This window comes from Sus scrofa, chromosome 8, assembly GCF_000003025.6.
Source record: "Sus scrofa isolate TJ Tabasco breed Duroc chromosome 8, Sscrofa11.1, whole genome shotgun sequence".
In the NCBI taxonomy this organism is placed as follows: domain Eukaryota; kingdom Metazoa; phylum Chordata; class Mammalia; order Artiodactyla; family Suidae; genus Sus; species Sus scrofa.
The window spans coordinates 52424340-52441260 of NC_010450.4; the positions used below are offsets into that span (position 1 = coordinate 52424340).

The 16921-nt window shown below is 39.9% G+C and overlaps 1 protein-coding gene across 2 annotated transcripts in view; it reads right to left on the reverse strand.

Annotated features, from left to right (window-relative positions):
• The window catches only part of MARCH1 (membrane associated ring-CH-type finger 1), a 575522-nt gene that overhangs the window by 48830 nt on the left and 509771 nt on the right, over nucleotides 1–16921 (reverse strand). For both annotated transcript variants that reach the window (XM_021100588.1, XM_021100587.1), the window contains one exon: nucleotides 10468–10648. In XM_021100588.1, coding sequence (XP_020956247.1) covers nucleotides 10468–10648 — 181 coding nt within the window. The remainder of the gene's footprint in view (nucleotides 1–10467; nucleotides 10649–16921) is intronic.

Genomic DNA, 16921 nt, shown 5'->3' on the forward strand with positions numbered 1-16921 from the left:
AGGTATCCATATAGGAAGAGAAGAGATAAAACTGTCACTGTATGCAGATGACATGATACTATACACAGAAAACCCTAAGGACTCAACCCAAAAACTACTTGAACTGATTAACAAATTCAGCAAAGTAGCAGGATATAAGATTAACATTCAGAAGTCAGTTGCATTTCTGTATACCAGCAATGAAACGTTAGAAAAGGATTACAAAAATACAATACCTTTTAAAATTGCACCTCACAAAATTAAATACCTCGGAATACACCTGACCAAGGAGGTAAAGGACCTATATGCCGAGAACTATAAAACTTTAATCAAAGAAATCAAAGAAGATGTAAAGAAATGGAAAGATATTCCATGTTCCTGGATTGGAAAAATCAATATCGTAAAAATGGCCATATTACCCAAAGCAATCTACAGATTCAGTGCAATCCCTATCAAATTACCCAGGACATTCTTCACAGAACTAGAACAAACAATCCAAACATTTATATGGAACCACAAAAGACCCAGAATCGCCAAAGCAATCCTGAGGAACAAAAACCAAGCAGGAGGCATAACTCTCCCAGACTTCAAGAAATACTACAAAGCCACAGTCATCAAAACAGTATGGTACTGGTATCAAAACAGACAGACAGACCAATGGAACAGAATAGAGAACCCGGAAATAAATCCTGACACCTATGGTCAATTAATCTTTGACAAGGGAGGCAAGAACATAAAATGGGAAAAGGAAAGTCTATTCAGCAAGCATTGCTGGGAAACCTGGACAGCTGCATGCAAAGCAATGAAACTAGAACACACCCTCACACCATGCACAAAAATAAACTCCAAAAGGCTGAAAGACTTAAATATACGACAGGACACCATCAAACTCCTAGAAGAAAACATAGGCAAAACACTCTCTGACATCAACATCATGAATATTTTCTCAGGTCAGTCTCCCAAAGCAATAGAAATTAGAGCAAAAATAAACCCATGGGACCTCATCAAACTGAAAAGCTTTTGCAGAGCAAAGGAAACCCAAAAGAAAACAAAAAGACAACTTACAGAATGGGAGAAAATAGTTTCAAATGATGCAACTGACAAGGGCTTAATCTCTAGAATATATAAACAACTTATACAACCCAACAGCAAAAAAACCAACCAATCAATGGAAAAATGGGCAAAAGACCTGAATAGACATTTCTCCAAAGAAGATATACAAATGGCCAACAAACACATGAAAAAATGCTCAACATCGCTGGTTATAAGAGAAATGAAAATCAAAATTACCATGAGATATCACCTCACACCAGTCAGAATGGCCATCATTAATAAGTCCACAAATAACAAGTGCTGGAGGGGCTGTGGAGAAATGGGAACCCTCCTGCACTGTTGGTGGGAATGTAAACTGGTACAGCCACTATGGAGAACAGTTTGGAGATACCTTAGAAATCTATACATAGAACTTCCATATGACCCCGCAATCCCAGTCTTGGGCATCTATCCGGACAAAACTCTACTCAAAAGAGACACATGCACCCGCATGTTCATTGCAGCACTATTCACAATAGCCAGGACATGGAAACAACCCAAATGTCCATCGACAGATGATTGGATTCGGAAGAGTTGGTATATATACACGATGGAATACTACTCAGCCATAAAAAAGAATGACATAATGCCATTTGCAGCAACATGGATGGAACTAGAGAATCTCATACTGAGTGAAATGAGCCAGAAAGACAAAGGCAAATACCATATGATATCACTTATAACTGGAATCTAATATCCAGCACAAATGAACATCTCCTCAGAAAAGAAAATCATGGACTTGGAGAAAAGACTTGTGGCTGCCTGATGGGAGGGGGAGGGAGTGGGAGGGATCGGGAGCTTGGGCTTATCAGACACAACTTAGAATAGATTTTCAAGGAGATCCTGCTGAATAGCATTGAGAACTTTGTCTAGATACTCATGTTGCAACAGAAGAAAGGGTGGGGGAAAAATGTAATTGTAATGTATACATTTAAGGATAACCTGACCCCCTTGCTGTACAGTGGAAAAAAAAAATACTGAAATTTTGATGCCTAAAGGACGAGCTTCCAAGGGCTTCCCAGGGAGTGAGGTATGGTGAGCATAGACTGGAGAGTCAGGGAGCTTGGGTGTGAGACAGAAGTGTCTCATTTTCCTCATCTGTCAAATGGGTTGCATGTGCCTATGTACAATGGGGCTGTAATGAGCATTAAATTAAGTGATAGATACTAAATACCTGGTACAGAGTTGAAACTGTAGCATTTGGTGGTTGCATTAGTGAAATTGTAAATCACCGTTAAAGGGAAGTAAATGATGCAGTTTGTATTTCTTTTATGCATGATGATGTGTGAGTATTCAAAGGGTGCTGGAAACTGCTAGCTATGAATCTGACTGCACTCCTGCCCCGTCCAATTTTAAGGCTACAAACTGCAGGAGCCCCAGGTCAGCAGAGGCTCAATACTCCCTTGGCAGAGCTGATTTGCTATGGTAACTTGCATTGGCTCTCAGCTCTTCTGAAAGATGCATGTCTGAGCAACTTAAGGAAAGGAAGGCATTAACATAGCAGTTGTTAAATACAGTTTTTCAGAGGGAACCCTCCTACACTGTTGGTGAGAACCTAGGCTGGTGAAGCCACTCTGGAGAACAGTTTGGAGATTCCTTAAAAAACTAAATATAGAAGTACCATATGGTCCAGCAATCCCACTCCTGGGCATCTATTTGGAGAAAAGCATAACTCAAAATGATATAGGCACCCCAGTGTTCACTGCAGCACTATTTACAATAGGCAAGACATGGAAGCAACCTAAATGGCCATCAACAGAGGAATGGATAAAGAAGTTGGGGTGCATATATACAATTGAATATTGCTCAGCCATAAAAAAAAAATCATGAAACAATGCTGTTTGTAGCAACATGGATGGACCTAGAGATTATCACACTAAGTCAGAGAGAGAAAGACAAATACCATATGAAATCACTAATATGTGGAATCTAATAAAAAAATGATGTAACAGAACTTATAAAACAGAAACAGTCTGAAAAATTTCAAAACCAAATCTATGTTTACCAAAGGGGAAACATTGTATGTGAGGGATAAATTAGGGGTTGAGATTGATGTTTAAACACTACCATGTAGTAGACGGGTAACAATGACCTACTGCACAGCACAGGGAAAATAGATGGGTAACAATGACCTACTGTATAGCACAGGGAAATCTATGCAAAACTGTATAATAACCTATATGGGAAGAGAATCTGAAAAGGAATGGATATGTGTATATGTATAACTGATTTACTGTGCTGTATGCTTGAAATTAACACAACTTTGTCAGTCAACTATATCCCAATAAAATAAAAAAATACAGTTTTTCATTTTTTAAAAATAGGCATTTCAACTAAAGCATTGTAATGCACTATGGTGGAAATGCAGAAGTATCAAAATGATTGTTCCTTTTTATTAGGCATAATAAGTTCATGTATAACTTAATATATTTTATGAATTTTCCAATATTTAACTGTTTCGGGTTTTTGTTTGTTTTGACATGCCTGTGTCTTTAGGAAGTTCCCAGGTCAGGGATTGAACCTGAGCCACAGCAGTGACAACACTGGATCCTTAATCTGCTGAACCACCAGGGAACTCTAGTATTCAACTGTATTTTTTTTTCTGCTTTTTAGGGCAGCACCTGTGGCATATGGAGGTTCCCAGGCCAGAGGTCAAATTGGAGGTGCAGGTGCCGGCCAACACCACAGCCACAGCAACATGGGATCCGAGCTGAGTCTGTGATCTACACCACAGCTCACGGCGACACTGGATCCTTAACCCACTGAGTGAGGCCAGGAATCAAACCCAAATCCCCATGGGTCCTAGTTGGGTTTTTTAACCACTGAGCCATGAAGGGAACTCAACTGTTTTTGATGTACAAAAATGACAAGAACATATGGTTCATTCTAATTGTTACTAAAGCAAAAGTAACTGAATTGAGTGTCTGCCTCATTTCATTTGTAAAAACACAAGGAATAAAAGGTTGCAGAGAGGGGCATAGTTTCTATGCTGTATTTGTGCAATGGTTTGTCAATGGAAAACCACATAGAGAGTCCTGTCCTGCACAGAAGGACACCCAGTGTCAGGGGCATTTGGTGACCTCATCACTAGCTTCTTGTGCAGGAGGTTTTCCCCCTCCAGGAGGGACTGCAATCTGAGCCCTGGGTAATTCTGCAGCTTCAGAAAAGATTTGCTTATGGGTCAGAACGAAGATGGTGTGTGGTTCCAGACAGAATGGGATCCTGGCTGGGCTTTCTATATATTTTTTTTCTTTTATGCCCTCCCTATTTCTTGTGGCATATGGAGTTCCCTGACCAGGAATCAGGTCTGAGCTGCACTGTGACCTATGCTACAGCTGCAGCAATGTGTTGGTTGGGGATGGAACCTGTGTCCTGGAGCTGCTGAGACGCTGCTGAGCCTATTGGGCTACAGTGGGAAGTCCGTGTACTTCCTTTATTTCCAACTTTTTGACTTTTCTGGGCCCTAAGAACTCTATCTGATTCTTGGAAACTCAGTAAATTAATGAGACTTTTATTGAATGTTATAAAAGGAGCTGAGCTACCCACTTAAAGATGATAAAAACTGCTTTTTCTCAAAGAAGCCCTTGATTTTATTTAGACTTTAAAGATTTTCTTTTGGAAACGTTAGGATTCCTTGATGAATTCACTAACAGGAGATTCTGGTGTCATAATAGTAGCAATGAACAAAGTAAGGTTTTAATGATATCTTCAGTGGCTATTAAGCCTCTTGGTTCATCAGACAATGAAGATTTGCACCTTTCTACTTTAAGAAACCATTTCATCTCAACAGAGTCTCCTATCTCCACTGACTAAGTATAGGAATTCAGAATCATTAGCTAAATTAATTGTTTCATGGGGTTAGGCTTTAGAATGTTATAAACTATAATAGAATTACTGAGTTGAGAGCAATTAATTGGATGTACTTTGAATATATCCTATCTAAGTGTTGTACCTGTCATTCTTAATGGCCATTTAAAAATGACCAAAAGAAAACTGTTGTTGAATCTTAGTGCTGTGAAAATAAACCATCTAGAACCATTTAAAAATGCCTGGTGTCTGTATAGTGCATACCATCTCAGAATCTGAAAAGTCATTTTGGATGCTGACATTTAAATATTGTCCCATTGGTTTATTTTTGCTTTTATTTCTGTTGCTTTGGGAGACTGACCTGAGAAAACATTTGTAAGGCTGATTTCAGAGAATGTTTTGCCTATGTTCTCTTCCAGGAGTTGGATAGTGTCTTGTCTTTTATTTAAGTCTTTCAGCCATTTGGAGTTTATTTTCATGCATGGTGTGAGGGTGTGTTCTAATTTCATTGATTTGCATGCAGCTGTCCAGGTTTCCCAGCAATACTTGCTGAAAAGACTGTCTTTTTCCCATTTTATGTTTTCGCCTCCTTTGTCAAAGATTAATTGACCATAGGTGTCTGGGTTTATTTCTGGGTTCTCTCTTCTGTCCCATTGATCTGTCTGTTTTGGTACCAGTACCACACTGTCTTGATGACTGTAGCTTTGTAATAGTGCCTGAAGTCTGGGAGAGTTATGTCTCCTGCTTGGTTTTTTGTTCCTCAGAATTGCTTTGGCAATCCGGGTCTTTTGTGGTTCCATATAAATGTTTGGATTGTTTGTTCTAGTTCTGTGAAAATGTCCTGGGTAATTTGATAGGGATTACATTGAATCTATAGATTGCTTTGGGTAGTATGGCCATTTTTACAATATTAATTTTTCCAACCCAGGAGCATGGAATATCTTTCCATTTCTTTACATCTTCTTTAATTTTCTTGATGAATGTTTTATAGTTTTGGCATATAAGTCCTTTGCCTCCTTGGTCAGGTGTAGCCGCAGGTATTTGATTTTTTGTGGTGCAATTTTAAAAGGTATTGTATTTTTGTATTCCTTTTCTAATATTTCTTTGTTAGTATACAGGAATGCAACTGATTTCTGAATGTTAATCTTACATCCTGCTACTTTGCTGAATTTGTTGATCAGTTCAAGCAGTTTTGGGGTTGCGTCCTTAGGGTTTGCTATATATAGTATCATGTCATCTGAGTACAGTGACAGTTTTACTTCTCTTCCAATTTTGATGGTTTTAATTTCTTTTGTTTGTCTGATTGCTATGGCTAGGACTTCCAATACTATGTTGAATAACAGTGGTGAGAGTGGGCCTCCTTGTCTTGTCCCAGATTTTAGTGGGAAGGCTTTCAGCTTTTCTCCATGGAGTATTATATTTGCTGTGGGTTTGTCATAAATGGCTTTTATTATGTTAAGGAATGTCCCCTCTATACCCACTTTGGTAAGAGTTTTTATCATGAATGGATGTTGGACTTTGTCAAATGCTTTTTCTGCATTTATGGAAATAACCATGTGGTTTTTGACTTTTCTTTTGTTAATGTGGTATATGATGTTGATTGAGTTACGTATGTTGAACCATCCCCGTGAACCTGGGATGAATCCCACCTGGTTGTAGTGTACGATCTTTTTGTTTTTGCACAGCAAAGGAAACCAGAAAGAAACCAAAAAGACAACTTAAAGAATGGGAGAAAATAGTTTCAAATGATGGAATTGACAAGGGCTTAATCTTTGGAATATACAAACAACTTATACAACTCAACAGCAAAAAAGCCAACAACCCAATGGAAAAATGGGCAAAAGACCTGAATAGACATTTTTCCAAGGAAGATGAACAGATAGCCAACAAGCACATGAAAAAATGTTCAACATCACTGATTACAGTGAGATACCACCTCACATCAGTCAGAATGGCCATCATTAATAAGTCCACAAATAACAAATGCTGGAGAGGGTGTGGAGAAAAGGGAACCCTCCTGCACTGTTGGTGGGAATGTAAGCTGGTACAACCACTATGGAGGTACCTTAGAAATCTATACATAGAACTACCATATGACCCAGCAATCGCACTCTTGGGCATATATCCAGACAAAACTTTCCTTAAAAAAGACACATGCACCCACATGTTAATTGCAGCACTATTCACAGTAGCCAAGACACAGAAAGAACCCAAATATCCATTGACAGACAATTGGATTAGGAAGATGTGGTAGATATACACAATGGAATACTACTCAGCCATCAAAAAGAACAAAATAATGCCATTTGCAGCAACATGGATGGAACTAGAGACTCTCATACTGAGTGAAGTAAGTCAGAAAGAGAAAGACAAATACCATATGATATCACTTATATCTAGAATCTAATATACAGCACAAATGAACCTTCCCACAGGAAAAGAAAATCAAGGACTTGGAGAATAGACTTGTGGTTGCCAAGGGGGAGGGGGAGGGAGTGGGATGGATTGGGAGCTTGGGGTTAATAGATGCAAACTATTGCCTTTGGAATGGATAAGCAATGAGATTCTTCTGTGTAGCACTGGGAACTCTGTCTAGTAACTTATGATGGAGCATGATAATGTGAGAAAATAAAATGTGTACATGTATGTGTAACTGGGTCACTTGTATGTATAACTGGGTCACCATGCTGTACAGTAGAAAAAAAATCGTATTGGGGAAATAATTTAAAAAATAAAATAAAATTAAAATAATAAATATTATCTCAGAGCTAAGTAACTTGAAAGGAGAAAGTGTTGAATCCTTTTTTTATGTTTTTTAAGCCCATAAGTCATAGATTAAGGAGAAGCATGCATTTTTCTCATGTTTGGCTGTGTTAGACTAGGAGCTGAAAAGTCAGATTGTCACCAGAGCACAGAGGACTCAGATGAGCAGAGGTCCCTCAGCATCAGGAAGAGGGCAGGCTGAGAAACGGGGGGCCCTTGGGGGAAAATAGCCTTTCAAAGGGATCACGCTAGCTACCCTGCTTGTGGTCCTATGGGAATGTGGTTCCAGTAAACCAGAGACTGTGGTTTTATTAAACAATACAGATGCGTGGAATGTTACATGAAATAATCACACATTGAAAGGGAGGTACATAATTCAAATTCTCAGCCATGTGGGTTGAGGAAAACATATCTCTGCTGTCGGAAAACAGCCTCTAGGTTAGATTCTTAGATCTTCTGTAGGTACATACACGCTATTAAAAATGAAGGGTGCCGGAGTTCCCATCATGGCTCAGTAGTAACAAACCCGACTAGTATCCATGAGGACTTGGGTTTGAACCCTGGTCTCACTCAGTGGGTTAAGGATCTGGCATTGCTATGAGCTGTAGTGTAGGTCACAACATGGCTCAGATCCCAAGTTGGTGTGGCTGTTGTGTAGGTTGCAACTGCAACTCTGATTCAGCCTCTAGCCCTGAACTTCCATATGCTGCAGGTGCAGCCCTAAAAAGCAAAAGCAAAAAAATTAAAAGAAAAAAAAAGAAAAGAAAGAAAAAAGAAGGATGTTGACATGTTGACATGCTGACCTTCTAATAATGTTTATGATCAACCAAAGGAAACATTTTTAAAAAGAAACGAGTGTTTCCTTAATCAGCAGATAGGAGTGACCACCAGGTGGCTGCAACATATTTATTATAAAGAAGATTAAAAAGATAGATGCATTTGCTGCCTTTCTTTAGTTTATAAACAGTTTGGTTGAGGGGAAAAAAAAAGATCTCTTGAGATAGGACTGTGACTTATCGGGGGCTAAAATACTGAGAAAGGATCAACGTTTTCTATCAGGGTGATTTTGGAAAAGCTGTAGGTAGAAGAAAACTTTCCAAGATCCATGTGCTGTTTCTGATACAAAAATGGGGGAGGGGTAGGTAATGTGAAGAAGAGAACATTTGATATTTTATTATCCTAGCCTGTTGTTCTCAAATTGAAATATTATGTTTGACAAAGTTGAAATGAAAATTTTATAGAGATGTAGGTTGAAAACAAATGGAGAAACGTAAAGATATTATGAAATACTTGGTGCTTCCCTGAGGGGTTAGAAGAGAAATTTACAGAATCATAGAGCAGGCTGGTTCATTCAGCTGCTCCAGACAGCACACAACACCCTTCAGTAGATAAAGCAAGTGGCAAGGAGTGAGGGTCCACTTCTATTTCTGGTTTCTTTTGCTTTGGAACCTGGAGGCACAGAGAGTCACCTTTTTGCACTCAGTTCACCCGGCAGGTTAACAATCCAGAACTCAAAGGCATTTTGTGCACCGATTTTGACATCTATAAACCACTGGCAGATTTTTAAAATCAAGGCTACCACCAAGCAGGGACATCGATTCTCCCTGTCTGTAATTTATAGAATTCATGAAGAATTGCAATGGCCAGCCACCATCCGGGTGCCTACTGGCATAGTCTTGTTTGTTTTATATCTCTGCTTATCCTGGAATTCATCATGTTTACTTCTAAGCCCTGTTCTTTGTATGCACTTTAGCATTGTATGAAATTTAAATGACAAAGCAGCTCTAGGCAGATTCATGTTTAAGTTGTGGCCTCCACACTCTCCTTTGCAAATTGAGGCCTCAGTATATGTAAGGCTGCCCTTAGGCAAAGAGATGAGTAAACTACATGCTAAAATCCAGGGTCCTACCTATTGTTAGTGAATTCCACAAAGCTCATTTTCTTCATCTATAGCCTTACAAACTATCCTTTGCCATCCCTGAGCTAGATGCTCACATTATACCTTTGCTCTTTAGAAAAATATAGCATAAATGAGTCATTTGAGGATTAAGTTTATATGTATTTACCTCTTTCACAGCTTGATGCCCAATATGGAAAATCATGCTTTTTCTTTCTGTCTACTCTAATTATACATAGGCCATCAAAGGAAATCCCCCAATAAAGGCAAACACAACAAGAGTCCATGCCTTACAGAAGGGAGCATTCTCTTCCTTAACCTTGGCTTTTAAGAAATGAGGCAAGTTCAAGCGGTTTAATCTAGCTGATCTATTACCCAACCTCTTCAGGAATTGACTTCAGTAAGTGCAACATTCTCAGAGTTCCCATCAATTCAATTACATTGACCCACAAGTTTATATATATATATATATATATATATATATATATATATATTTATGACTGCACCTGCATATGGAAGTTGCTGGAGGGGACTGAATCAGAGCAGCCTCTGCCACCTACGCTGCAGCCTTACAGAGATCCTTTTAACACACCCTGTCAGGCCTGAACAAACCTGTGCTTCTGCATTAACCAGAGCTGTTGTAGTCAGATTCTTAACCCACTGGCCAGCAGCAGGAACTCCGCATTGACACTCAAGTACATTTTGCACACACACATGCACAAGCTTTTTTTGACTTTGAAGAGATACAAAAATTGGGAGGATTATCTGGGATCATGGGCCTGCATGTTACATGTGCAGAGGGCACCACACATGCACTCTCCTTGGCTGGCTGCATGTCACTTGCGCCCAAACAGGATAGCAGGGAAGTGTGACCAGGAGAGAAATAGCTTTTGAGGGCAAGACCCTGGCCCCGCCCCATGACCCCCTACCTTGCGTAAGGGCTTGAGCTTGGTCTCCATGACAAAGTCGTACTTGCAGAGTTCACAGCAGCGTGTGTCTGAGCTCTTGATCCACTGGTGCAGGCAGGCCTGGTGCACGAAGCGCAGGGTGCCAGTGCAGCGGCAGGGTGTGATGAGGGGGCTGTCCTCATCCCCTTCGCAGTGGCAGATCCTGGGGGGACATAGCAGCCAAGTGAGACCCCCAGGGAGCGCTGGCCTTCTCCTCCCCTCTCGCGACCTGACTTTGAATCATGGACGTTTCACCTGCACTCAGTGCCAGACTTGCTTGGTGCCTGGGGTTAATTTTCTTCCACTCGCCTGGTCATCACTGGACTCTTAAATCACGTTATTAGGCATTTTAGAGTCCACTGAACCAAGAATGCGCGACCACTTCATTCCTACTGGAAGCCAGTTTTAACAGCACAGCACTTGACTCTGTCCCCACCTTCATCTGTTAAAGGCGAGTGTCCATGGACATAACTTGCTTTCCTGTATTAGACACCACTTAGGAATCTAAGGACTGTTGTTTTCGGATAACTTAAAACATTGTTTTACTTTGATGACATTTTACAGGGTGTATACTTTAGGAAATACGGTATCCTACCAATGTGGAAGAATCCTAAGAAATGTTCATGGGTTACCATGGAATAAAGTGAATATAGAGAGTCTCAGCTGGGAAATATTACAGAGATTTTAATAGGAAGATGCACACATGTTTGGTCATAACAAATGGCCTAAACTGTCAATATTCATCACTGTTACAAAAATGACAGATTATAAAGTTCAAGTACAGTAAATCCTACTGTTTTAAAATGTTAATTACTCTATTGTCCATGGAATTCCCAGAGCAACTAGTTTACTGAATTACTATGATTTCTACTGTCATAGATTTAGTCTATGAAAACTTAATTATTCTCATCTTCAGTAAAAAAAAAAAAAATGCTTTGTTTTCCTCATTGAATGAGACAAACATTTCCTACCCCAGGTCATGAATTCAAATCTTAACACTTCAGTAATCCTTGTTATTTAACCAGTTGTTAGAAGTTGTTATTAAATTTGATTAGAAACATTGCTTGTAAACTGTCAGAAATATGAATAGAAGTTAAAAAAAAACACCTGTATAAATGCTTTTTAAAATTTATTTATTTATTTTTGCTTTTTTTAGGGCTGCACTCATGGCACATGGAAGTTCCCAGGCTAGGGCTCAAATTGGAGGTACAGCTGCCAGCCTATGCTACAGCCACAGCAACCAAGGCAGGATCCAGTCTGCATACGAAACCTACACCACAGCTCACAGCAACACCAGATCCCTGACCCACTGAGCAAGGCCAGGGATTGAACCAGGTTTGTTTCTTCTGTGCCCCAAAGGGAATTCCTATAATTACTATTTTGAGCTGAGACACAGTGGAAGTTTGGAAGACTATTTGAAGTGCTGATACTGCTCTTTCCTTTCAGATCCAAATGCCTATTCTCTGGAATCATAGGGTTTAAGGAGTGGATTTTAAAGTATGTTTGTCTGTCTCAGCCCTTCCCCAGGGGAAATGAAATGGTTGGTCAGATTGTTACTGCAGTAAGATAGAGGAATTGAAACCCAACCCTCCCCTAACCTCAAAATAAAGAAGTATGACACAGTGCACTAGTGTTTGGGGCCTCTTTTTCTTCAGTAAAGATAAAGGAAGCAAAGAGGAACACTGACTTCCTAAGTCCGTTGGGTGGGAGTGGGTGGGGTGAGAACACAGGAAAGTTCAACACCAGGTCTGCCTTCCCAGCACTGATTCAGGGGGCAGCTGTGTTGGGTGTAGCAGCATGTGTGAAAGGCTGGCATGGTGGGGAAAAGCTAAAAGTTATCTCAGAGCCTTTTCTTTAATACAAAAGGTCAAGCTGTGTCTTCCCTCCAAACATGTAGGTCCCAAGATCAGAGCTTTGTACATTTTATATACACCTGTTGCCAATAGAATGGTGGTCAGTGGATGTTTGGTGACTAAATAACTGTTTGTTCAACAAACTAAGACTTACTGTCAAAGTGACCAGTGAAAGGAAATCTGGGTTTCTATAGCACATTGTTTTGCAGCAACATTTACTTTTGGAGCCCTTGGAACTTAATGGATTTTACATCATCAGTGACTAATTTCTGAAGGCTTCTGAACCTCTCCTCTCCCAAACTCCACTCAAAGGTACTCCCTTAATCAGGGCCCCATTCTTCATGTTGCCCATTTGGTAAATCAAGTGTTATTGGAACACACCCACACACATTTGTTTATGTCCTATTTAGAGCATGTTTGTGCTATAATTGTAGACTTGAGAGTTACTGCAGAGGCCCTGTGGCTACAAAGACCATCATATTCACTATCTGGACCTTCAGAAAACATATGCTTAAGCCTGCCTGAACAAGGTGATTCTGAGTTTAAAGACCATTCATGTCTGACTATGATCAATGGTAAAGAAAACCAGTTTACAAAATAAACAACCTTAACTTCTGCAAATAACTAAAGTTGAAGTAAAGGTTCCAGAGAGAAGAACACAATAAAAATGAAAGCCTGTCCTGGCCTTCCATTGATACCCACTGGTCCACAACAGTCTCTAGGGACTGGGGACAGAGGTTCTCATTTGAAAAAGAAAAATGGGCAGTTAATGCCTTCTGATAATTCCTCACCAAAAATGGGGGTCAAAGGCTGCACAGCTTCTAAGATGATTCTGAGGTTCTGATTTTTTTTTTACTGATGTGAAAAATAACTCATGATAAGCAGATTTAAATGAGAACCTCAATTATTACTGAGTTCAAACTGACTGAAACAGTTCCTCAATTCTAGTCAACTTCCCAGGTCTTTGAGATTCTTTTAAAAAAATTTCTCTTGAAACCGTTACCTGAAGCATCAAGCAATATCATTTTTTTTTTCATAAAATTAGATTATTTCCCATAGGGAAAATCAAAAGCTTGGCTCATTTTCATTCCCATTTCACAAGATTTCTTTTTACATGATTTTAGTGTTTTGAACTTTTTCTAAATTATCTAACTCAGGTGGGATCCCAAGAGTCTTTGCAAATCATGTTGAGATTGTTCTAAATGGATTTAAGAACTAAATATCAGCTTCAGATCTCTACTAGAAATAAAAAATAAAGTAACAGTGTCATTACAGAAAGAAATAATTCTTATATTGACATATTTCACACAAATTGCAATTGCTAAATTAGAAATGAAAACAGTAATAAAAATATAAACATGCTTTTCCCAACAGAATAATGTTCCTAATAATAAAATAAAAATGCACTTTAAAATAAGCATAATTTCAATGCATTTTTACCTTATGGGAAATCAAGACTTGAGAATTAAGTGATTTTTAAAAAATCATGGATAATTTACATTGGTATCTGTCACCACGTGGCACGACAGGCTGATTCACAGATTTATTGACATTTTGGTATTTTAACTGGCTTACAGTGCATCCAGCATGTGCTAGGTTTTCACCATTTATGACCTGAATAAATTTCTTCTTCCATATAATTTCTAGCATTCTGTAAAGAGTGGAGCACAGAAAGCTATTTTACAAATCAAATTTTTGAAACTGTAAGAGTGTGTGTGGCTTCAAGTAACACCCCCCCTTAATGTTTGAGTTTTAAGAACAGTAGGCTTTTTTTTTTTTTTTTGCCTTATATATCTTAAAATGACCTCTACTGCACCCCACCTGGTCTCTTGCCAGGGCTTCTTGGCTCTGGTAGGATAATTTTTTCTGCCTAAGCATTTTTTAAAAAAATAATTTATCACTTAAAAAAATCTTTGAGAGGGCCACAGTATTTATGTAACTTTGTAATTCTTTTCACTCATTCATTGTTTCACTCATTCCCCTTTACTTAGTCCTTGCATTTGCAAAGAAATGCTGACACTAGCAACAGCACAAAGGGTGAGTTGAGAGGGAGAGGAAAGAACCTGGGGGCAGGGACACTTTGAGGTGAGGATTACAATCTCCTTGGTGTTAAGAACCTGGAACAGAGGGTTCGGGGGATCTCCAAGACCCCATGTGTTTCCATGGCTACTAGCCTTGGTCCCTAGCACATCTACAACACGTGACTCTTCCAGAGAGTCATCTCTGTGGTTCTAGACAAGCATCTCAACTCTCTTCCCACCTTCCTCACCATTTTCCTTTTCTCTGTCTCCGCACTTCCCTACCTACATTTTCTCCAAGCCCCTCTACAACTAAATAAGCTTTAAGCACAGTAGTTACATACTGCTGTGTTCTTAATGATTTAATTTGGATGTTAATCTTTACTCAAAACTAATCATCATGCTTCTTTTTTTTTTTTTTTTTTTTGTCTTTTTGTCTTTTGTCTTTTGTTGTTGTTGTTTGTTGTTGTTGTTGTTGCTATCTCTTGGGCCGCTTCCGCGGCATATGGAGGTTCCCAGGCTAGGGTTTGAATCGGAGCTGCAGCCACCGACCTACGCCAGAGCCACAGCAACGCGGGATCCGAGCCACGTCTGCAACCTACACCACAGCTCACTGCAACGCCGGATCGTTAACCCACTGAGCAAGGGCAGGGACCGAACCCGCGACCTCATGGTTCCTAGTCGGATTCGTTAACCACTGCGCCACGACGGGAACTCCTATGCTTCTTTATTAAGATAAAAAAATGACCAGAATACACGTTAGGCAAAAGCCATTTTGAAAGTCAGTAAGCAGTGGATGAGAAATTGATGCTCAAGTAAAGTGAAGAGATATAATCTCTCTTTTTGAGAAATATAGCAGAGCAGTGAAAAGGTCACACATGAGAATGTTTTAGTTTTAATTTTCATTTCCTTTGGTCTTTAATAGGGTAAAGTTGAATGGGTTCATAAGAAGAATGCTGGTGCCCCTCAGGGAGGGAGACATTTAAAGAAATAGGCCAGAGAATGACCCAGTGTTAAGTGAAGGTTCTGGAAGAGTCAGGAAAGTCTGGGTAGAGAAAGGATGGTGGAGCAGTGTCTTTGGACAAGGGCAAGAAAGCGCAGGTGGGAAATAGGTACCATATCCCCAAAAGCAGAGCTAAAGGGAGACTGCAAGTGGAGATGAGGGGGCTGGGTTCTGGGCAGGTGCAGCAGCTGGGTCTGGTATTGAACGGTCCTCTCAGATATTCAGGAGACTACAGGTACCTAAAGGAGAGATGGGAAGGCATGGGGTTACCTCTCACAGAGGCTGTAAATAACTAGGGAAAGCCACTGGGAGACTGTGATGGGGAACCAACCACACGTGAATGTCAGAGCTGTAGAGCAGCCGTGCAGCCCCCGTGAGAGGAGGCAGCGGGGATTTACAGGGGACACTGCTGACATGGTCCTGGGACACCACCTCCCCAACCACCCCAGAGCACCACTCTGTGTCAGGATGTGCACAGCCCCATGCGCCCCAGAAGATGTTGTACACATGGCCTCACAGCAGCTGGACTAACTGAGCAGGGAGGCAAACCACCTCGGGGTTCATATATCAGGAGAAAAGGATGGTCTGAGGGACTGGAAGACACAACTGATGCTGAAGAACTGATGTTGAAATTGGGAGGAAATGGGACAGTGTCACTTCTAGGCAGAGCATGCAATCTCCCTTACAGATGAGTTCATATCCCTTTTGTGGTATTTCTTTTCCACTGTCACAGAAAAGTTAAAAATAAAAAATACAGCATTGTTGGAGGTTCACAAGCAGATCTGATCCTGACTCACATCCTTGTTCTTTGCTGCAGTAAATGGGAGAAATCCTCCATCTACTCCTACGTAAAATAACTCAGGGTGTCACAAGATTAGATAATAGACATCTGGCATATAGCACGCAATCAAATGTTTGTTGATTTTATTATGGGATCATGGGATTAATTCTACAACTACTACTACTGTGGATTTGGTTTATCTGTGTTACTGCTTCTAGTGCATTAGGACTAACAGCTTTCAGCAGCTGGTTTGTTAAGTGGGTTAAAGCAAGTGCTTTAAGGCCAAAGTTGTGAATTCTGCCTCCATCCAGGTGAGTTAGTCACAAGACACATTTGGATCTCCAGGTCAGTCAAGTCGCAGATTATGTCTCAAAGAAAGCTGGGCAGGGAATGTGTTTAAATCTGTGGGAGAAGGAGGGTAACTGGGCCTGGATTTAGCTTCACTCTTCTATACTTTGGGTGGCCTCAGACAAGTTTTCAGACAATTGGTTTTCATCTGTAAAATTTTACAATCACAAGCCTCAAATAAGATAAAGTATATGAGAAAATTCTGCAAAATATAAATATTATTGCAAAGTAAGGCATTATTGCCAATAGGTAAATGGTCAATAAAAGCAACAATAATTGCCATTAGGTAATAAACGCAATGAACTGCATACTTTACATAAAAAACTCATTTTTTAATGTCTTTATTTTACTTTATAGGACTCTGTCATTTTTCACCTTATAGGACTGTGATCCTAACGAAGAAAGCTATTTCCTTCATCTAGCTTACTAACAA